At 46.2% G+C, this 23,786-nt stretch overlaps 1 protein-coding gene and 1 long non-coding RNA gene across 2 annotated transcripts in view; one reads left to right on the top strand and one right to left on the bottom strand.

The window, feature by feature from the left end:
- The window catches only part of TTC9 (tetratricopeptide repeat domain 9), a 33,877-nt gene extending 12,194 nt beyond the window's left edge, over window positions 1-21,683 (top strand). The window contains exons 2-3 of the mRNA XM_077909810.1: window positions 14,951-15,133; window positions 17,297-21,683. Of these exons, the coding sequence (XP_077765936.1) occupies window positions 14,951-15,133; window positions 17,297-17,376 (263 nt within the window). The 3' untranslated portion in view covers window positions 17,377-21,683. The remainder of the gene's footprint in view (window positions 1-14,950; window positions 15,134-17,296) is intronic.
- Window positions 14,776-18,054, bottom strand: LOC144320834 (uncharacterized). The gene is made up of 2 exons (XR_013386465.1): window positions 17,224-18,054; window positions 14,776-15,244 (listed from the first exon to the last, which is right to left on the bottom strand). It is a non-coding gene; the product is annotated as an uncharacterized LOC144320834 (long non-coding RNA).
- Window positions 21,684-23,786: the final 2,103 nt, after the last annotated feature.

Genomic DNA, 23,786 nt, shown 5'->3' on the forward strand with positions numbered 1-23,786 from the left:
AGATGCAACAGGTGGCTAAGTTGTAGTGTCTCAGATAGTTGCCACTCTTGCCGCAAAGCTAAAGATCCCTCAGGAGTCTGGGCCAGATCCAAGCATTTTGGAATTTGATTCTGGGCCTATTGCTCACTCTGAGTCAGAACTGAGCTCATTGCTCGAATGGGCCTCCACCCTCAGGCTGTGGAGGCCATCGGGTCATTGGGAACATGTGTGGACTCTTCCCTGACACCTATGTAGGGAGAAGGGCTTGCCACCTGTGTTTGCCATTGAGTATGGGAGGGAGGGAAGAGAACACGGAGGAACAGACAGGCAGAAAACCTGCAGGGCAATGTGGCCTAATGGGAGAGAAATTTACTTAGCATAAACAGAACTAGGTTTGAGTCCTGACTTCCTATTGACCCTATCATTAACCTTGGACAGGTCCCGACCTCTCTGAGCTTGTTCCCATTATAGGATAAGAGCAATAATATGCACCACACAGGATTGTGACGGTGATTGACATGAAGCGATACATGCACACATGCCTAGCACAGGGCCTGGTACACAACAGACACTTAATAAGTGATGGCTTATGTGAATCTAACTCCCACTCCAGGGGGCACTAAGACAGGAAAGCATGTGAGACGGTAGGAAAAAAAGGACTCCACAAAGGAGGTTATTCTGGAATCTGGGAAGCAAGGGAGGAAACAGAAGAGGACAAAAGAGAGGTCAGTGGCTCCAGGCAGGGGAGGTGAGAAGGTGTAAACTAACAGCCTTCTGTGTGGGTGTTGCCTACCTGGTGTGTTCCTGGGCCCAGGAGGCTGAGTGAACCGGTAACCCATCCGGCTTCCTTTGAAGCGCAGCAGAACTCCAGCACAACCACGGGCCCTTGGGCCATGGAGTCTGTGCCTACTTCCAGCTTCTTAGAATACAAGTTGGTCCAGGAGATGTTTAGAAACTGCTAGGTTCTAGGCAGACATGTCTCTGGCCTGAGATTGTGCAAGCGAATAAGCCTCAATTAGAGTCTATTCTCTGCCACTTTCCATCCTCTGCCTCAGGATCCTCTGGCCCTCTATTTGAACCAATTGAGTAGCTGAAGAACCCGGGGTCTCTCACAAGCAAGACCGGTTCAGAATCTGAGAGCTGAGTACAGGATTTGCCAGAAGAGAAGATATGTGTGGTGATCAGTTGAGTTCCTTCAGGAGCTTAATGAGCAAGAAAGCTTACTGGTGGGGAGGGGAAATGGAGGAAAGCAAGGCCTCTCTGAGAGGGAGATATCTGTGGCAGCCTCACGCTTGCTTTGTCTGCCCTGTTGTGTCACATGCCGGGGCCAGCTTCCTGAGCTTCTGCCCTGGTGTCGGATGAGGAAAGCCCTTGGCTTGCTCAGGCATCCAAGAGTGAAAGCACTAGAAGGTATGTCCTTTGGCCCCTCCTTGTGATCCTGCTTTTGGAGGTGCACCTTTGCCGTGATGTCCGTGATGTCCGGAGCCCTCTTATGTCCCCAGGTCTTCCCAAGGCAGGGCCTCAGGGAACAGGCGGTGCTTTCTGCTCAGGAAACCCTTCAGCCTTTTCTGCATCTCTTCAGAGTTCCACCCTTGCTCTCTTTGAAGACATAATGGCGGGGGGGGGGGGGGGGGGGGGGGGGGAGGATTAACATTGTTTTCTTATTACAAAAATAAGACATTGTAATTGTAGGAGATATTGCAAAGAAATTCAAAGAAGAAAGTAAAACTCACTTGTCATCCAGCCAACTCTTTCCTGTTTGGGTTTATTTCCTTCCAGTCTTTCTTCTGTGTCCATATAAACATGTATCAGCTAGCTCCCTTTGAGGTCTACCTTTTTCCAGTTTATTTAGGAAACAAGGAGTTTGTGACATATGTATTGGGGCCACCGCCAGGAATCCCTAGTCTCCTTCCCCCATCCTTCAGGATGCCATTCACTCTCCCTGAGTGTCAGCTGAGGGGCAGATCTGCTTCCTTCTGTTGCTTCTTCCCTTTCACATGCCATGGTACCACCACTTCAGGCTGCAGAGTTCCTGACGGTTACAAGATACAGAGGAGTTTACATCTCAAAAACTGAATATTCAGAATTCTTTTTCTTAAAACTCACCTGGCTGTTGGACTACCAGGAGTTTCTTAGTGACTGCTGAACATTTTTGGCAGGTTGCAACAACCTACCATGCTTCTCAGGCTCTTTTTTTTACCCCCTCTCTAGCTCTTCTCTGTTTCTTAGGATCTTCCACTCTCAAATGCGAGTCATTTCAAAAGCAGAGCAGTTTTTGCATCTTTTGCTACCTTATTTGCTTCTCACTGATCTCGATGTTTCACCTTACCCACTACAGCAGTTAATGAGGGTATTCTTAAAACAATAATAATTTATTCCCTAAGAGGAACTCTGATGCCTGCTATTAAAATTCCTCACCCTGATATAAACACACATTTATTTTTCACAAAATTTATTTGTGCTTCACAAATGTTTACAATTTTTATTTTTCCACCAATATTTTCCACTAAAAACATTTTTTTGGTGTCATAAAGTATTTTTCTTCAGTATGATTTTAATGTCTGTGTCATGGTCCATTGGCCAAGGAGATTAACCAATCTCCTACTGGTGGATATTTTGGTTATTTCCCACACTTTGCTGTTACGTATGGTGCTGCCACAGAGAGGCCACAGAGGTGCTCTTTCTATTACATATGTGCCTGTTAACTAACTTACCCCCAAAGTATCTAGTGATGTGATGTTTACACTGGTGTCATGGGAGGATGTTGGGAAAAGCAATAGGAATAGGAGAGATATTGCTGGGTCGCAAAGGGGTGTTGGGAGAGGTGATTAGACCAGGAAAAGAGTCCTTTAAAGTCCAGAGGAGAACAGGATGGGATTTTGGCTTCTGGGATTTCCCCTCATCCTGTCTGAGAATTCCTGCCAGTAAGCATGACATGTATCTTGGCCAGAGCCAGCCACATAAAGATAATTTTGGGCAATGGGTTTCTTCTGTTGCTGCGTATATATTCATCATCACATTACAAATGGCCCAGCTGGCCATCTCCCATTCCAATTCTAACCCAACAAAAGGGCATTAATGAAGACTCCAATATGCAGTAATCATGTCCTACCTTCTTCCTTCTACTTCTTTGTCTCTGTGTGTATCACAATGAGGTCAAGAGTGAGAGCTTGGGGCCAGGGGGGAAAAATCGTAAGCACACTGCCATAGCACCCAGGTGCTTCTTTCACGAACAGTGGCATCTGATGGGCATCAACAACAGGAAGGGACCTCAGGCTCTGGCTTTACAACTCTGTTGAGCAGACTCTGATATCTCCAAAAGGACTGTCAACATGAGCCTTCAACATATAGGATCTTCAGTGGGTTTTTCACTTTAACTCTCTCACCTGCCAGTTTGCCACCTCAGTGCTGGCCAAAAGAGGGTGAAAAGGAAGAATATTAGTTCCTTAAAAATATCAGTATCTTTTCAACGTTCTCTGTTTTCCTTATGAAGCCCCAGGCATAGGCCATGATGAATGACTCTTTATCAAATAAGTTTACTAAGAGCCTCTGCCCAACATTGTGTGGTGATGGTCGGAGGGATGCAGCATCCCTGGTTCTTGAATGCTGGCGACATCCATGTGATGAACTCAAAGGGTGGGCAAAGTAGACATCTCCAAAAACAGTGTTGCTAAACAAGGAAAACAAAAGAAATCATTGGCAATGTTTGTTTGAATCAAATAAGCATGTGATGGACTGGAAAAACAGAAGGTCAGAAGTGAATGTGAATGGAATCGGAGGAGGTTTAGCCCACTAGACAGAGCCACATGACTCCTGGAAGGGGGAGCTGAGGCATCAGTAGAGAACTCTTGCCTGGGCACCAGGCTGGGCAAGTCTGGTATGAATGGATACTGCCGTCTTCCTGCTCTTAGAGCTTCTCGGGGCACTGGACTCAGAAAAGACCCTTAGAAATCATGGAGTCCAGGTTTCCATTCTTTATCACCAGCTCAGCTGGAGTGGAACCAACATGGGACTTGGGTTTAGATAACACTGGCTCTTTCATTACAAGTTAGATGGTCTTAGCAGGTCACTAAACTTCCTTAAGCCTCAGCTTCTAGAAGCAGGGCTAATAATATCTATTTCCCATAGTCATCATGAAGGTCAAGTGAGTTAGAAAACAATATACAAATGTTAGGTGTTGCTACTTATTGAGCATACAATGTATGCAAACCACAATGATGCCATTTTGCTGTGTGGTGATTTAAAGATGCCCTACAAGGAGTGCCTGGGTGGCTCAGTTGGTGAAATGTCGACTCTTGATCTTGGCTCAAGTCTTGATCTCAGGATCATGGGTTCGAGCCCTACATTAGGCTCCATGATGGAGTCTACTTAAAAAAAAAACAAACAAAAAACCCCCAAAAAGATGCCCTACAGATGCTTGTCTGGAAGGGCAAAGAAGACAAATTTCATGAATAACTGCAATGATAGGCATGATCTGAGTTTGTGACTATGAAAAATAATTATATTCTTTGGAAAACTAAAGGCTTAATTTGATGATTGTACCTGTAGATCTGACCTCATTGGAAAAAGACTACCCAACATGAAACCACTATCATCAGGTACTAGGAAAACAGTAATTTCCCAGCAAGTTAGAAATAGAAGGAAATTAGCTGATCTTGATAAAGAGCATCTACAAAACAACGAAAGCTAACACCATGCTAAATGATGACAGATTGAATGCTTTCCCTCATGACCCAGGAACTGCACTCTTGGGCATTTGTCCCAGGGAAATGAAAGCTGTCATAGCAGCATTATTCACATTAGCCAAAAAAAAAAAAAAAAAAAAGCAGGAACAGTCCAGATGTCCTTCATCAGGTGAATGGTCAGACGATGGTTACACCCACAGTGTGGAATACTACTCAGCAGTAAAAGGAATGAACTATTGATCCATGCAACAACTTGGATGTATCTCAAGGGGATTATGCAGAGTGAAAAAAAAAAAGCTGGTTCTCAAAGACTTCACACTGTACGATTCCCTTTATGTAATACTTTGAAATGACAAAATTTTCGAGATGGAGAATAGACTAGTGGTTGTCAGGGGTTAAAGAGGAGTTAGGGATACAGGAGGGACATGGATGTGGTTCTAAAAGGGCAGTAGGAGAGATGCTTGAGGTAATGGAACTGCTTCATAACTTAACTTTGGAGGTATATAGAGGAATCTACATTTATGATAAGATGGTATATAACTAAACACACACACACGAATACAAGTAAAGCTGTAAAAATCATACAAATAAAGCTGTAAAAATCAACCTGTGGATTGTATCAGTGTCAATGTTATGTTAATATATTACACTATAGTTTTATAAGATGTTACCATTTGGGAAAGACTGGGTAAAGTGTACAGGGGAGCTTTTGTATTATTTCTTTCAACTGTATGTGAATCTACAGTTCTCTCCACAAAAATTTCAATTAAAAAATAATACTGTGGGGATTAGTTTTACAAACACCAGCTAAGGTAGGGGTTGTTTCAGGAAGAAACCAGAGACCTGTCATGTCAACCGTATTAGGATAACAGTAGGCTCTCGATGGAATTGGAGATGCTGGTGGTTTTAGAACTTAAAAAAAAAGCCTTGGTGGAAACTCTGCACTTGGTTTTGTTTGTTTGTTTTCCCTTTTGATACAGAGAAACAAGTAGTGTAGACTGTTCTAGATCTAGAGAGTTATATAGGAAGATTCCAGATGAGAAGTAGACATATCAAGTGAGCACAGTTTGGCGCTGTCAAGGCCTCACAGTTATGTCTCATGAGAAGCAAAACTCATGCCTTAAATCTGTCCAATGAAGGAGATGAGTTAAAATTCATTACAGGGGATCCCTGGGTGGCTCAGCAATTTCGCGCCTGCCTTTGGCCCAGGGCGCGATCCTGGAGTCCTGGGATCGAGTCCCACGTCGGGCTTCCGGTATGGAGACTGCTTCTCCCTCTGCCTGTGTGTCTGCCTCTCTCTCTCTCTATGTCTATCATAAATAAATAAATCTTTTAAAAAAATAAAATAAAATAAATTACAGGCAGCTGAGCATACTAGGAGGGCAGTGTGTGTAATGCTCAGGAGCACAGTCTCAGGTGCCAGATGGCTTAGGTTCAAACCTTGGCCCTGACACTTAGTCACTTTGTGACCTTGAGCAAGTGACTGAACTTCCTTGGGCTTCAGGTTCCCAATCTAGAAAATGGACAAGATACTAGAACCTACCTCTTAGATTGTTATCAAGAAGAAATGAGTTAATGCTTAGAATGGTGCCTGGCCCATTCATGCTTAATAAAAGTTTTCTGCTCTTACTCTTATTATCTTTCTAGAAGGATTGAGGAACACTGCCCACTGGTACAAGGCTAGATTCTCTTGAGCTCATCATGGAGCATCTTAGCCTTCTGCTGTGTTTCCCCATTTCCTTGGCCTGGGCTTCTGTCCTCCAGTCAGAAATCTCTAATCACTAGGAAGAGAAAAAAACAAAATGTCACCAGCTGATCATCTGTCTGAGAACAATTATTTTCCCACATGTGCAGATTTTTTCCAGCTCTAGGACTTGGCCATCTGGGACCTGTCTGGCCTCGTGGGTAATCCTCGAACTCCTCACGGCTGTGCTGGGTTCTCAAGGTTTAACCAACTACATGGTCCTTAAGAAACTAATATCCAAAATGCTAGAACGTAAACTACCAGCTCAGGAGGTAAAGGGCCCCTGCAGGTGCCCACTGAAAAATGTGTATTAGTGAGCTCCACCCTATTCCTTTGGAACCTGCATGACTGGGCATATGGTCCAGGATCTCCGTGTTAAACAAGTTTCCACAGATGATTTAATGTGAAACATTTGTCTCGAGGGTTCTCATCAGATGTCAGAATTTTTCATCCTGCTAGCAAGCCTTCAAGGAAAAGGTGGATAGCAACCATAATGATCTTTATGTTTATGCACTTGCAAGTTCAGTCCTGAGAGGTGAGGTGTCTTAACCCAAGGACACTCGCATGAATGCCAGTGCCAGGGACATTGTCTTGAATCAGCTAGCTCAGAGGCTCTGAAACTGGCCAGCAATTTCTCTGCTAAAAATACTTTCCTCTTCCCTCCCAGATTCTCTAACGCCCTATAGAGTCAAGATCTAGGCCTATTAACTTTCCTGCCATTGCTGGTGTTTAGAGCTCCTACCTCTCCTACCTCTCTCCCAGAGGAGCTCAGCTACTTTGGGTCCATCCCCTCCCCATCCATAAAGATGTCAGCCAGTTACTGACCATGGAGCCCATTCATCTGTTTGCAGTGAGGGAGCAGGTGCAGGTGTGGGCAGCAGCACTACTCTTTGCTGTTGGGGGGTGTAGAGAGCTGAGGGTAGAACCACCTGTTAACTCAGGGCTGTTTCATGTGTAAGTGAGAATAGACCCGAGCCCCTCTTCATGCCTTCCTTTAAGTCCACTTTTCTGGCTGCAAAGCTACTTTTTAAAAAATTTTTATTTATTTATGATAGTCACACAGAGAGAGAGAGAGAGAGAGAGAGAGAGAGAGAGAGGCAGAGACACAGGCAGAGGGAGAAGCAGGCTCCATGCCCCGGGAGCCCGATGTGGGACTTGATCCCGGGTCTCCAGGATCGCGCCCTGGGCCAAAGGCAGGCGTCAAACCGCTGCGCCACCCAGGGATCCCTGCAAAGCTACTTTTGTCATATTCTCTGCATGTACCCACATGCTCCCAATAGAAAAAATACACCTTTGAAAAGAAAACTGATAGGTAATGCCAAGCATCAAACCTAGGTTTGGGTAACACTTGGAGCAAATGTGAGTTTATGTACACCCTCGATCATGAAACAAAAATGAGAAATCAAAAGAAGAGAGTTGTTTTCAGAACCCTGAATGCAATCATTTATGTGTGTAGAGGGGAAAACCAGCACTTTCATGGGTGGGTCATTGCAGTCCTGGATTTGGAGCCTCACAAGTATAATTTCTGTCATTTCACCACACAGGCCAAATTCCCATTGCTCTGCCATAGGAAGACCCTCTAAATCACCCACCACAATGTCTCTGACCTACTCTTGAAAATTTGCTTTTAAATCATGCTTTAGCTCTGTGTATGTATCACACACTGCATGTAGGACTCAAAATGGAGATTCTCTCCTGCGAATGTACATTGTTGCTGGGGAAACCATGTTTGACAAATGGTTTCTTAAAGAGCTAGCATTTATCAGAATCCGTTTCTGTGCCCAGCACTGTGTGAAGCATATAACATACATGAATTATCTCATTTTATCCTCACAAGAGTTCCCAGAAAATAGGTATTATTATCTCTATTTAATACATGAGAAGAATGAGGCCAAGGGAGATTAAGTAACATGCCCAACGGCCTGGGCTAGTAGGTGGCAGAGCTTGGACCACAGCCCAGGACTGTATCTCCAGATCCGCAATTGATGTTCAGCCAGGACACCCCAGAACTGGCACAATATTATATGCCTCTTTGGTTTGGCTATGACCTGTTCCAGTTGTTAAATATTCTGAGTGTTACCTACATCCAGATTCAAATTCCATCCACTTTACTACTATGCCATTGCTCCTTAAAATAAAACTGAAAACCAAAGATTTTACCCACTTTTGAGAAATTTTCCCCCAAGTAATGTGATAGCCACTTCCTGAGCCCACCTCTCGAAGGAATAACCGGCACAGTGTATTAGTTTCCTAAGGTTGCCATAATAAAGCACCACAAACTGGCTTAAAATAACAGAAGGCTGTTGTTAACGGTTTTGGAGGCTAGGAGTCCAAGGTCAAGGTATGTAGGCTGGTTCTTTCTGAGAGCTGTGAGGGAGAGTCTGTTCCATGCCTTTCTCCTAGCTTCTGGTAGCCTAGTGTTCCTTGGCTTATAGATGGCCACCTTTTACCTATGTCTTTTCACATCGTCTTTCCTATATGTGTGTGTCTCTGTCCAAATTTCTCCTTTGTATAAAGAAGCCAACTGTATTGAATTAAGGCCCATTCTAGTGACCTCATGTTGACTTCGTTATCTCTGTAAAGACCTTTACTCCAAATAGGATCATATTCTAAGATACTGAGAATGAGGACTTCAACATCTCTTTTGGGGAGGACACAATTCAACCCGCAAAATGAGGCAACCTCCTTCTCCTGGCCCCAGTCTGGTCTTTCCTTCCCGCCCATCCAGCTCATTTTTCCCTTCTGGGCAGCGGGGCAACTATAGCGAATCAGTTGTAAGAAGAAAACCAATGGCTGCATGAACTTGTTCTTCCTCCTCTCATCCAGCTTCCCTTCATCTCATGCCAGTGAGTGGCATTTTGCCCAGGCAGTCACTATGCCTTGTGTGTACCAGGAAAAACAAAAACAAAGCAGGTGCCAGAGCCAGTAGAACCTGACATGTTTTAGCCTGAGGTCTCAGTGTGGCTACTTTGGGGAACGTCAAACATATGATTTCCACTGTCCCGAGTACATGACTGTGCAGCAGGGTTCTCAGTTGCTGATTCTCTAGCCTTTCCTACCATGGATTCCCTTTGTGGAGCTAAGGAAGACCACCAGCTCCTTTCATAAAACCATGCCCTAACCACCCAAGATTCACAGTGGAAGATTCTCCATGTACAAAGGATCATTAGACATTTACAGCCCAATTCTTGCCCCCAAATTTAACTTTCTTTTTTTTTTTTAAAGATTTATTTATTTATTTATTTATTTATTTATTTATTCAGAGAGAACAAGAGAGAGGCAGAGACACAGGCAGAGGGAGAAGCAGGCTCCATGCAGGAGGCCCGATGTGGGACTCGATCCCGTGTACCCAGGATCACACCCCGGGCTACAGGCAGCGCCAAACCGCTGCGCCACCGGGGCTGCCCCAAATTTAACTTTCTCCTGTAACTTTCACTGTCCACCACGTCTGTCCCCATTGCAAGCTTGGGGAAGGCTTTTCTCTTCTAGGACCTTTTCTCACCCATGACTGTAAGCTTCTCTAAATTCTTCATAGCTTGGCTGATTCCAAGCTGTAGCATTTATTTAAACACATTGAAAGTCCCAGAGACCAGAAGGTTAATAACATTTCTCTCAAAAGGGCTTCCAAATATGGTTGTCTGGAAGCCCAGGCCCATCTTCACATGTCCGCTGTGGACATGTCTCCCCATTTTGTACCCCTTCTGCCACCGAATGACTACATCTTTGAATCCAAATATATATACCCAAAGTTGAGGCCATACGTGAGAACAAGCTCCCTCTCCATCCAGCATGAGACCTGCCTTCCCAAATTCATAGCCTCCTCTGCTGAGACACTGACAGAGGCAGAGCTTACTTCCTTCTGGGAAGATCTTGCCCCAGAGCCTGGCCTTGGGAATCTCTATGCGAAACCAAAACCAAAACCAATACCAAAAACAGGCTCCATGTAGAGGGAAAATTGTCTTACAGAAACCCTTTTGATCACTACCCTACAAGTTCTGAGTGTCATCCCCAACAGAAGATGCCTCACCATAAGTAGTAGGGAGAACAGAATTCCTTTTGAAAGGGAACCAGTGAAACAATGTCGTCCTTCTATTACGTGGCCAGCATTTGTATTCATAGGCTGTTAGATTGAAATGGAGAGTAGAGATTATTCAGCCAAGTGAAGGTCCCCCCTTTTATAACTAGGAAACTGAGGCCCAGAAAGGGAAAGTGATTTTCGTACTGTTGGCTAGTGGCAAAGGTGGGGCTAGAATTTAGCTCTTCTGATTCCCAGCCTAGTACTCTTTAAAATATTGATCCATTCCATATAGCAGAGCACATAGACTGTGTACATAAACCTTAATTCAAATACAGACTAGGTTACAACAATGTGGAATAAATTTCTGAATCATCAGTGAATCCAAAATGGCAGTCTAAGTAAGCCCTCTTGAATGAAGGGCTCTAACCACATGAATGTAACAGTGGAGGGAAAATATTTCAGAGGTTCCCTAATGCTAGTCAATTCTGTCTCCTAGATGCCTCTTAAACCTATGCCTCTCTCCTGTCTTTCTGCCTCCACTTGAATCAACCTAGAGAAACCATTTCATCATCTCAGAGTGACTAAGAATAAAGTCCTAGATCGTCACCATGGACCAGAGGGGTCTGGGTGTCCTGGTCTCCTCTTGTTTTTCCAACTTCCCTCCCTTTTACCCTTCCCTTCAGTCTCTCTGCTCCAGTCAGGCATGGTTCCTCAAAACTCCTTGAATAAGTCATTCTACCCCCCGCCCCCTGCTCCAACCTCTTTCTCTATTGGTTCTGCCTAGAAATCTTTTGCTCCTTTCCACCTAGATCACTGTCCCCCCACAGGACATTTTGCAATATCTAGACACATATTTTTGGTTGTCACAACTGGCATCTAGTAGATAGAAGCCAGGGATGTCATGGGGCATCCCCCTATTACAAAAAGTTCCCCAGCCTAAAATGTTTAGAGTGCTAAGGTTGAGAAACATTCAGTCTTCAGAGCCCTGCTTAAATACCGCTTCTTCTATGATGCCCTCCCATGATACTTTATGTTGGTTGAGGGCCCCTCCTCAGTATACTCCCTCTCTTCCCTTCTCCTTCTCAGTCTTGGCACATGGGAATATTCGAGATAATAGAACATCTACCTTCCCCACCAGCCTGTTAGCTCCAGGACAGAACGGAGCCTTCGGCTCAACACTGACCCCAGCACTCTGTACAGGGTCCCCGTGAAGTTAGCTATTGCTTTTTCACTTTGTCGACCCTGGAACACAGAGAAAGTTTACGCAGGTGATGTGGCTTTCACCGGGGGTTACATGGCTTTTGGAAGGCTTCAGGCACAGATCCACAGATACCCATGGTCAAGAGAATAGTCTGGAGATCCTGGCAGAAAGGGATAGATATCATAATTCTTCCACCCTACTTGAGTGACTTTGAGCAGGTTACTTAAATTCTCTGGAATGGGTTTCATCATCTACAAAAGAAGCATCAAAATAGAACCTGTTTCATAGTTACCGTGAAGATGCAAAGACATAGTACAAGTAAGGTACTGAGCACCACCTCTGACATAGGCTGAGGGATTAACCAGTGAGGGGAAGCAAGGGCAAGGGGATTATGTGACCACAGCCCATGGGCTCTGGGGAGTGGACATAGGGATGCAGAAGGAACATCAGGAGACTGCCAGTCAACCTCTCCTGAACTTTCTCCACTCTAAGGATGTGCCTATAAACATCCCATCTTACCTCTCCCTTGGGCTTGTTACATGAACCCCAAATAGTTCCCCACCCAAACTACAGGGGCATCTAAAAATCACCTATAGGTAGGGCTGAGGGTAGCTTTCCAGATTGTTTCTTACCGTCTCCATCTCAGACCCTCTTAAGAGCTCTGGCTGGCACCACAGGTGTCTTGCCTGGATTCCACCCCCGGCCCAGCTTTCAGGACGGCAGCCCATTTGGACCCAGGCTGACTCTAGATTTGTCCATCTTCCTGGACTCTGCCTGTGGTGTCAGCAGGGGCCCCACACCCTGCAACCTGCCTGGCCCCACCTCCCATGAGATCTGAAACCTGGTCCCACAGTTCCCACAGGATCTGGATCTACAAGGGAATTCAAAACATTTTCAATGAAGGATTCCCAGATTTTGATGGCTAGCCTTTCTTTTCCCCTGGGAGAGGAAGATCTTTTCCATTTCCAGGCCTCTTTGCTTCCTTTCCCCCACCACCCCACCCTCATTTTAGGCAATTGAAAGCTGTTTTTAAAAGAAACGAAGGCCCATTTCCTATACTGCTCAGGTCAGCAAACAGAAGTGTCTGTCTGAAGATGGACAGGAAGAGGTTTGCCCTGCCTGGGCAGAGAGGACACCAGATGCGGCACATGGAAGCCCAGACAGGAAATCCTTTAGTTCTGGGATCAGGTGTTAGAGCTGAGTCCCACACAGGTAGCAGTGAGATTCCTGCACAAGAACCTCTTGACAGAAACCCCTTCCCATCCGCAGAGCTGTGTGGAGCCCCAGGGTGGGCTCCAAGGGCTTGGGGGTGGGAGGGGTCCCCACAGTGGAGGGAGGGGAGGAGAGGAAAGAAAGGGAACTGGTGGCATCGGCTCAGTGGGATGGACTCTCGGCTGCCAGCCCATCCGGGTTTTCTGTGACCACAGATGCCCACGCCCAGGGAGGGTAGCAGCCTATCACTTCTGTCTATTTATTTGGTTTTCTCCCTTGGGGCCTGTGAAACCTGATGGGTCAGTTTCTAGATCTGGGCTGATTCTCTTGCACTTCCTGGTTCTCACACCTTCAACTTCAGACTGTGTGGTTCACCTCCCCCTCAGTCGGCAAAAAGGATGTGGGTGGGTATTTTTTTCTTGCCCAAAATGTCCAATGAAAGGTCTGATCTCCTAATCAGCAATTCTTATCTCTGGGAGTTATTTAAAGGATCAAAACAGCTGAAGTTAGACCTCTGAAGATTTAAATCAGTGACTTGCTTCTATCCCAAAGAGAGAACGGCTCCTTCCACGTGGGAGGAATCTGAGCACAGGGAGCAGGCATCAGCCTTCTCTCCCACCACCCAGTCTGGTCTTGGCGGGAAGAGCACTTTCGCCTCCTACGTCTCTCTCTCTCTCTCTCTCTCTTAAAAAAGATTTTATTTATTTGAGAGAGAGAGAGAGTGAGCATGAGCAAGGGAAGGAGCAGAGGGAGAAGCAGACTCCACTGAGCAGGGAGCCTGACGCAGGGTTCGATCCCAGGACCCCAGAATCATGACCTGAGCCTAAGGCAGACAGACACTTAACCTCAACCAACTGAGACACCCTGGCACCCATGCCACCTATGTCCCTTTTTATTCACTTCGAAGAAGCAGACAAGTGCCTTTCCCTGCCTTTTCCCCTCCTCCTTTCTAGTAATCCCTCCAATGTGTATAACAATCTTTGCTCAATCCCTACTAACCATGTGTGTGATCACATGGAGGGGTACGTAGCTCAGGGCAGGGAGTTGGGGGAAGTAGGGGAGGCCACTGGGCACACAGGGGAAGAGGGCATCACTCTCCAGGGTCTCGCGAGCTTCCTGGCCCCGTAGCTGATTGCTGGTGAGAGAAAGCTTCAACAAGAGATGGTTTACTCCAAGGTGGCTGATAGAAAATAGGAAGGGTCCCCACCACGGGCCCCTGCCAGCCTCAGCTGGCCATCTTTTTCCTGTGTTTCTTCCCATCATGTCACCCCTGTGTACTTCCGTCTTCTGTCCAAACTTCTCCCTTATCTTAGTCTGTTTGGGCTGCTATGACAGTAGCAGAGACTTAGGAGGCTCAAACCAAACTATTTCTCACAGTTCTGAAGGCTAGAAAGTCCAAGATCAAGGTAGTAGATTTGGAGTCTGGGGGGAATCTGCTTCCTGGTTCATAGACAGTCGTCTTCTTACTGTGTCCTCTCATGGAGCAAGGGAAAGGGAGCTCACTAAGGTCTTTCTTAAAAGAGCGCTAATCCCAATCATGACAGTTCAGCCCTCATGACCTACTCACCGTGAGAGTGGTGGGGAGAAGCAGACTTCCTGCTGAGTGCAGAGCCCAATGACACAGGCCCCATCCCAGGTCACAGGTCCCATTCCAGGTTGCAGGCCCCATCCCAGGACCCTGAGACCATGACCTGAGCCAAAGTCAGACGCTTAACCGACTGAGCCACCCAGGCGCCCCTATAGTGAAGATGCCACTCATATTGTATTCGGACCCATTCCAACAACCTTACTTTAACTTGATTATCTTTTTATAAAGATCCTGTTTCCAAATAAGGTCACATTCTGATCTGGGAGTTAGGATCCAACACATCTTTTTGGAGAGGACACAATTCAACCTATAATACAAGGCTAAATAATTCACTCAAGGTCACACAGCTTGAAGGTGGGTCCCAGACCCTGGTTTATTTGATGACAGATCCCATGGCATGTACCCCCAGCATAAAGCCCCAACACTACTAAATCTTTTCTGGGCAGGGAGAAAGACCCACAGAAAGACAATGAGAGTCTGGCGTGCTGATAGCATTTTCCCTTCTCTCTCCCTGCGTCCATAGCGTGCCTGCTCCAGGCTGAGCTGGTGAATTACGAGCGAGTCAAGGAGTATTGCCTCAAAGTCCTGAAGAAGGAAGGAGAGAACTTTAAGGCCCTTTACCGGTCCGGTGTGGCCTTCTACCACCTGGGAGACTATGACAAAGCACTCTACTACCTGAAAGAAGCGAGGACTCGACAGCCAACAGGTAAGGTGGCAACTGCTGTTTTTGTACCACCAGTCTCCTCTGGCAGCTCCAAAGGCCTTCCCGTTGTGGTGCATGCTGTCATGGCCAGCAGGGCCAGGCGTGGGCCGGAACCTGAAATGAGGAGAGTCAACAGTCCATGCATCTGCCTGGGGTCCGGGTCCCGGGGGGCTTGCATACCCCTTTTCAGAGAGAATAGGGAATTCTTTGTGTTTTTTTTCCAATCCAGAATCCAGCTTTCTCCACTTAATAACTACATATTGAATTCTTAGGTGCCGTGATTTGTGCTGGGCACCAAGGACATAGATGAGAAGATGGAGCCCCTAACTTGTAAGGATCTCACATTCCAGTTGGCAGGACAGAATAGGAATGGCTACTCTTGGTGCTAAGCTTAGCATCTTCTAGAAGGCATGCTCTGACTTCTCTGGTCAGGTCCCGTTTCTTAGAGTCTGCATTACCTGGACCGTTCACTCAAAGTCATATCCACCAGCTCAGCCATTCATTCATTCCACAGACATTTATGAGCAGGGTCATAATCATGGTCAGCGTCATTATCATGGGTCAGGAACTATTCTAGGGGCTGGGTAGATAGCAGTGAACTAAAGGAAGCTCCCACCTTCGAGAAGTTTATGTTATATCGGAGGCAGATGGGCAGTAAACAAACAGAGAGATAGATAATGTTACAGTTAGCCGTGGTAAGTGCTAGGAAGAAAATAAAGCCGAGTAAAAGAGTCAGGAGTAAAGGGGCTGCTGTTTTAGGCCAGGTGGTCAGGAACAGCTTCTCGGAGGAGGTAATATTTATTTATTTATTTAATATTAATTAATTTTAAAGATTTGTATTTATTTATTCATGAGAGACACACATAGAGAGAGAGGCAGAGACACAGGCAGAGGGAGAAGCAGGCTCCATGCAGGGAGCCCGATGTGGGACTTGATCCTGAGACTCCAGGATCATGCCCTGGGCTGAAGGTGGCACTAAACCGCTGAGCTACCCGGGCTGCCCTCAGAGGAGGTAATATTTAAACAACGAGTGTGACTTGGTGTTACCATTGTTATTCACAGAGGTGATTTTTTTTAAATGTAATTATCCTTCCAAGAAGAATTTAAGAACTTCAGGATCAGTTTGCAAAATATCCGAATGTCTACTCATGTCTATATCCTTAACGAATGCCCATATCTTTATTTTTATGTGTCATCGATTTGTTCTATGTTCTACATAAGCAACTTGAGGACTGAGAACTGGACTCATTTAACAGAATTTTCTTGAACACCTCCTATATATGCCAGCACTGTTCTGGATGCTACACCTGGCATTTTTGAGTATTAGCCAGCATTCATTTCTGCTTCCCAAAGTATAACATGCCAGGCGGCCCCGTAACCCTCATATTCGGGTGTGTGTAGAGCTAGGCCACTGACCCAGCCATGCCCTACTCACTAATTTAATGCCTAGAGTTGGAGGAAACACCTCCGTTTCTGGTGAGGTGGTTGCCTGACCTTACTGATAAGGACAAAACCAAGACAAGGAAGCAAAGTCATTTTAAACTCTTCAACTAAAAAAATTTACATTCAGTTAATATTTATTGCTCATGGCATGAAGCCCTTTTAGACTTTTCTGGTCTGATCCTCACAGCAGTTTTATGAAGAAGGTGCTATGCTCCCCCGGAGAGGCAGGCTGCAGAGTCCGCTGCACCACTTAACCGTGCGTCTCCCTGGCGTCTCACTCTCCCCGAGGGCTCAGTTCTCCCTTCTGTCCCGGCCAGGATGAGGCTCCGTACTTGCAGGATTGTGATGAGGTTAAGTAGGGGATGAAGGTAACAAGCACAAAGTGGGTGTTCAGAAATGGAGGCTCGGAGAAGTGGGCGACGTGCCTGAGGTCGAAGCCCAAGCAGGGTCCCCACCGGCTGCGCACATGGAGCGCCACTGGGGTATAGGCTGCTACAGCGACGGAAGCCAGAGTCCCGCCCTCCTCTCCTTCCTGTCTGCCCCCTGGGACCCAGCGACTGCAGCTGGTAGGGGGCGGTGGAGGAGAGGGCCGGAGTCCTGGCGGCCCCCTCCCGTGCCTGGACCCAGCGGGCCACCATCTGCAGACGTACCTCCGACCCGACTCTGCGTAGACCCAACAGTTGCCCCCACGGGTGTTCCCTAAGGTGTTCTCTCTCCTCGCAGACACCAACGTGATTCGGTACATCCAGCTGACGGAGATGAAGCTCAGCAGATGCTCCCAGAGAGAGAAGGAAGCCATGTAACAGCACCTCCCTGGAGCCGGAGCTGGAGCCGGAGCCGGAGCCGGAGCCGGAGCCGGAGCCGGAGCCGGAGCCGGAGCCGGAGCTGGAGCCGGAGCCGGAGCCGGAGCTGGAGCTGCAGCCGTGCGCCAGGGCGGGGACCTCCAGGCGGCCCCTGGTGAAGGGCCTCTCCTGGGGTTTGTTCCCTTCTCCCCGTTTCTTCCGGCTCCTCCTTCTTCCTCCTGCTGCCCTCAACAATCTGTCCGCTCCCTGTGTGAAAAGGAGACGTGCAGATTTGGGGTCTGGCGGGTGGCCTGCCATGGAGACTCCCCCTCTCTGGTAGGGAGTCCGCTGCAGAGAGGGACCTAACTTCTTCAGGGACAGCTGGAGAGGACTCTTACTCGGGCTGAGCGTGCTGTTGCAGCTTGGACTTTGGCCAGTGCTTCCGACAGAGACAGAGCCCGACAGGTACAACCACCCCAGAGGCTGCGGCCCACGGGCCGGATCCCTCCACACCTTCCGGACACACCAGAGCATCTCAAGGCAGCCGTGACAAATCCAGGGATGAGACAAACACCAGAAGCATTGGTGTTTGTGAATTTGTACACTGGATTCCCCACGCCCAGCCCCGGTAACCTCGCCCCCTGCCTCCCTCCCTCCACTTGTTGTCTCGCCCCTGCTGGCTTCTCCCCCACTCGGGGATCTGAGACTGCCAGGATTCACATGCCATTGAAGCCCACTCTCAGTGCCCTCTGGTGACCACACATACCATCTCCCCGTGCTCCCACCCAGCAGGCAGCTGTGACAGCAGAAGGGCAGGGTGAAGCGGGCCAAGGCCTGAGCCCGTACACAGGTGACGCAGGGGAGGGGAGAGGACATCTAGGGGAAGGAGCATTGTATAGCCTGGGGCTTTGAACTGTGGACTGAGTGAGTGTAAATAAAAATAAATTAACAGGCAGCAATTCCTGTCATTTCTGTGGGAAGCAGCCCGCTCCCTCACTGTCACTCCCTCCCCCAACTCTGAGTCAGAGCTGCTTACAGCCAGGCAGGACGGGGCTTCCCCCAAAGCAAGGGGCCATTTGTCCAGTGGTAAACAATGTTGGCTGCCGCCTTTGTGCATTAGAGTGGGCTGGCGTTGTGGAGACTGCCCAGGGACTTGGCTTTGTGGGAACTTGTACAGCCTCCCTTTGATGAAATTATCTGGACTCAATATCTCGCACATAGAATGTGTTCAACAAATATTTGTTGAATGAATAAGTTATACTGCAGACTGGCTCTCCTGCCTTAAACTAATTTTATCCCAGCCTAGTCTCCTGATATCTATGCTCTTTACGCTCTGCCATGTTGCTTCAGTCAAATACGAAACATTTACTGAGGGCTTATTGTTTGCCTATCATTGTGCAATACGCCGTGGGACATAGGATGTAGTCCCGGTCTTTAAGGAGATGGAACAGTTGAGAAATACTCATATGAGATCACCAATGACACCTTTAATTTATATGATGCTTTAAATTTTTCAAAGCACTTTCGTGTATTTTTTTGTGTGATTAGTGAGACAATATTGTACAAATTAAAATATATACAGATGCAATAATGTTAATAGTTAGCATTTATTAAATGCACTATCCTCAGACCCTTACATGTATAATCTCATTTCTTTCCTGCTATTACCCTGTGAGATACTATTCCCATTAGGTGGATAAGGAAACTGAAAACCAGAAACATTAACTCTCCCAAGGTTATATGGCCTTAAGTGACATAGCTAGGGTTTGAACCAGGTCTGTCTGACTCCAGAGCTCTAGCTACTAACTATGCTAAAGTTAGCTGCTGCTCTACAAAGTATTATATTGAGCCGTTACAATCACTGGAGAGCAGGACAGTGCATATTAAGTTGAAGAGCCTTGACTATGCGAATGATGATACGTGGGCTGCCTCTGTATTTAGCCCAAGGTTAAAAAAGATCCCTAACACCAGACTCGCTAGTGGTCAGGGCAGTGACAGGCCAGGAAAAAGACAACTGAGACCTAGAAGTTATTTCTGTGTATTATTCATTCTACTTTCTGATGTCAGCGCCTATCCAAACCCACCTAGAGGTTCCCCCCCCCCCCCCCCAGCATTGGGGAAGGTTCACAATTATAGGTAGAGATTGAAAAGAAACACAAAGTTAATTATGGGTTCTTTGTGTAATCAGAGGTTCTACCTCTGCAGGAGTTAATCACTGCTGAGGGACCCAGAAGCCAGCAGTCCAGGTTATATTCACATAGCTCCTGAAAGGCTTCCAACGGGGCTTCAAGAAGGTGCTAGAAATATCCAGGGGCCCACAGTTGCTTGCCTATAGCTCACTTCTGGGGAAGAGGAAAAGGAAAATGCTGTTATAGCTGCCACATTCTCCCCACCCCTACCATATCCTTCCCTCTGCTCTCTTCTTCCAGAATGGTTCCACACGTCCCCCACTCAGAACCCTCCTGCAGCATACGTAGCATAGGCAGATGTGCAAACCTCCCCTGCCCCTCCCCCGCTCCCAAGCCTCCAGCCCAGAAAGCTTGTGAGTTGGCAAACTGCTTGTCAGGGTCTGAAGGATGAGGATGAGGTAGGTCAGAGGCGGACTGCAGAACCAGTTCAGAGTAATAGGGTTTCCTTTGGTCTTCATACCATCAGGAAAGATCAGGCTATTCCCAAGATGGAGCAAGAGAGAGGTCTTGCCTCAGCTAGTAAATTGAGGCAGAGCTGGACAGATGGGGATAAGTTTGTCAACATCCCTCTACAGAGAAAGGTGGAAAACCAGCACCAGGTGAGGACAACCCTGGGCACAGGCCATCTGCCCATCTGGTGGTTCACTTACACATGCTTACTGGAATCCATTCACTGTGACCCAAAGTTAAGTGATCCCAAAGTAAAAAGTTGCCTGGGGGGTATTGTTCGATATTTGGGGTGGAGTGATTGAATTTGCTGTGTTTGTCCATCAGAGACTTCAGAAAGCTGTTAAGCAAAATCAAGTCTATTCACCTCAGCAGACCTTCCAGCTTCCTGTTTCCCATCCCTCTCCAAAACAGGGACTGTGATTTAATTACACGCTTTGTTTGCAGATGTCACTGCTGAAATATACCTGGAGCACTAATCCTGGAATTGACCTGCTTTGTCATCTCCTGCTTGGACTTTTGTGATAGACTCTCTGGGGAAAAAAATTATACTTTTCTTGCTATTGTCATGAAAGCTTCACATGTGTATTGTAGAAATTTTAGTGGGGGGAAGAAAAAGACAAACCCCAACCCGTCATCCTATCACCCAAGACAAACATTGCTATTCTTTTGGACTTATTTTTCAGTTCTTTTTGGTATAAATGTACACATGCCATGCAGTTTTGTTTTGCTTTGTTTTTACAAAAACTGGATTACACTGTATATACTCTTTAGTAATTTACTTTTCAAAATGTGTATTTATATTTTAGATATGTAGTACATACACAGATACAAAATTCAAAAAGGACAAAAAGCCCTACAGTAAGAAGTAAATCTCCTTCCCACCCTGTCTGCCAGCATCTAGTTTCCCTCCAATTACTTGTACTGTACATCCTTCCAGAAACATTTACGCATTTTCAAATATATGTGTATATATTCTTTTGTCACAAATGGTAGCCTATCAGACACACTTTTTGCACCTTTTGCTACTTCACTTACTATATCATGAACGAAACATTTTTTGTGCGTCTCTCAAACTTTTTCAACAGCATCCTCATTATGCGGATAGACTCTCATTTTGTAATTGGTCTCCTTCTAGTGATTATTTCATTTGTTCCCATTCTCTATTGTAAATAATGTTGCAGCAGACATTCTTATAGCTAAATTTTGCACACACCTATGGCTATTTCCTTGGGATAAAATCCAAGAAGGAAATTGCTTGGCTATCTTTAAGAATTTTGATATATGTTGCCAACTGCCCTCAGAAAGTTTGTACTAAACTTTACACTCTCCTATTTTCAGGCTTGAGAGTGCCCTGTTCCCTGCAACCTCACTAACAGTGGGTATTGTCACTTACCAAATCTTTACCAGTCCGGTATGAAAATAATAGTATGTCAATGTTATTTGAACTCACACTTCTTTGACTATTAGTGAATAACATCCTCAAATGCCTACTGACCATTTGTACTTGTTTCTTTGTGATTTTTCTATTTATTTGATATTGGTATGTTTACCTTTATTATCAATATGTAATTTTATTAAGAATATTATTTTTGTCAAGAAACATTGCAAATAATGCTTTCCAAGTGCTTTGCTTTCAAATTTTGTTTATGGTGCTTTTTGACACACATAAATTCTTAATTCTGCAATTAATTTGTATCTCTGTTGCCAGCTCCTTCTGTCTATGGTTCACCCTCTTGTTTCCGTCAGAGTTCCCCTTCTAAAACACAATCTCATTATGTCATCCACAGCTTAAACATCTTTAGTGGCTCCTCACCATGTTTAGAATAAAGGCCTAAGCTCAGCATAACACACAGGTCCTCCATGTAATTTCTCCCACTGACTCTTCCAGGCTCCCCTCCTGATCCTCTTCCAAAGGTACCCTGCAATCCACTGTTGCACAGCCCCTTGTGATTCCCCAAACCCATGACTCTGGGTCTCTGGGCCTTTCCATGCTGTTCCCTCTGCCTAGTTGGCCAAGTTTTCAAGCAGTTGGCATCACTGCTTGAAAGCTTTCCTTGACCCCATGGTCTGTACTCCCAAAGCAACATGAACCTGCCTCTACCTAGCATTTGCTACAAGGAATTGGAACTTCCTGTTTATGTTTGTCTTGTCTGCTACCTAGATGTTCCTCAAGGCAGACACTGGGGTTTATTCATTCTTTGCAGCCAGAATGCTGAGCACAGTGCATGACACACAGTAAATGCTCAATAAATGCTGATCCCTGAACTTGGAATAGAATGAACAATGGATTCAGTGGCAAATGTTACTTGGAAAAAATGCAGGCTTGGACTGGCTCTGTGCTTCTGAGAACCAAGAAGCCCTGGGAGACTTGGGTTAAGAGAAGCCACGTGCTCCAGGGCTGTGCTTTCCAGAACATCAGAATTACTTGAAGTGGCTTTTTAAAAATACATAATCTCAGCCTCTGCCTTAGATCCATTGAATCAGACGCCCACGGATAATACTCAAGATACATACTATAGCTTTTTTGACTCCCTAAAGTGTTTCTGACAACCAGCGAAGTGAAGGAATGCTGTGAGGTAGACCAGCTGACAAATCAGAGCACTCAGCTCCACCATTTTTAAACACGTGATTTCCTGGAGTGGACGGATGGAGCTTTGTTTGAATACCAGCTTTGACATCCACTAGCTGTGTGACCTTGAGGCCATTGCTTGACTTTTCTGATCCTCATTTTCCTCCCGCATTTATGAGAATAATTTTATATTCTTTAAAAGGCCATTGGGAGGATTAAGAAATAACTGCCTCCTAGCTCAGTACCCTGCACAGAATAAGCACAGGATAAACATTCTTTTCCCTTCTCCTCCTGAGCCCCAGGTTCCTCAGTGATGTTATGGCTAATATCTTTACGTTCATCCTCCATTCTCCCACCCAGCACTCTAGAAGGAAGGAACTTCCTGTAGGCCCTCAGAGGACTCTCTCATCAAACAGGATGAGTACTTGGTTAGGAGGTTGGGGCAGAGGAAGACACATGCTCTCTCACATGCACTCTGCTAACATGTCAGAGACTCCACAACAATCAGATGGAATAAATCTGCTGGTATGCAGAACCAAGTGTCTTCTAGTCACACCCAAAGATCAACCCAGTTTTCTTCCTGTGGTTCCATGCAGAGGCCAGTGGCTGCTGGGCTGCAGGAGGAAGGTGACCATCAGGAAAGAGTAGTCATAGCCTGTTTCCTCCCAATGCCCTGGGATCCTACTTATATGCCTCAGGGCAGGAAAGACAAAATTGGCTGTAAGGCTGAAACAGCTGATCTGCAGCTGCTCTGATGAAGGTGCCCCTGTATCTTGCTCCTAATACCTACTTGCCCTCTCCACCCAGCCCAGGGCGGGCCACATAGCCAGGGAAAATACATTCAGCCCATCAGGCATGACAGAGTTCAAATTACCAAGTCAGCATGAAAAGTCCCACTCTAAATGGACCGAAATTGGATTCTATTAAAAACCACACTCAGTGAGGCCCTTGGCTATTAATATTTGTGAAGACATGGAGGAGGGGGAGGGGGAGGAGGCCCCTGCAAAAGGTTGGGGATCTCAGCTGTTCAATTGAATTGCTTGTCTGGAAGCAAGCCTGCAGCTGAAAACAGTATGCCCTGTTTTCAGCATCTCACAGCAGATTAGGGCTGGGAAGAATCTTAAAGCTCACTAGTTTAACCTTTCATCTTACAGCTGAGGGATCAAGTCCCAAGAAGGTAAGTATTCAAGGTCGCACAGCTCGTCAGTAACAAAGCCAGAACT

Source organism: Canis aureus, chromosome 9, assembly GCF_053574225.1.
Source record: "Canis aureus isolate CA01 chromosome 9, VMU_Caureus_v.1.0, whole genome shotgun sequence".
NCBI classification, from domain to species: Eukaryota; Metazoa; Chordata; class Mammalia; order Carnivora; family Canidae; genus Canis; species Canis aureus.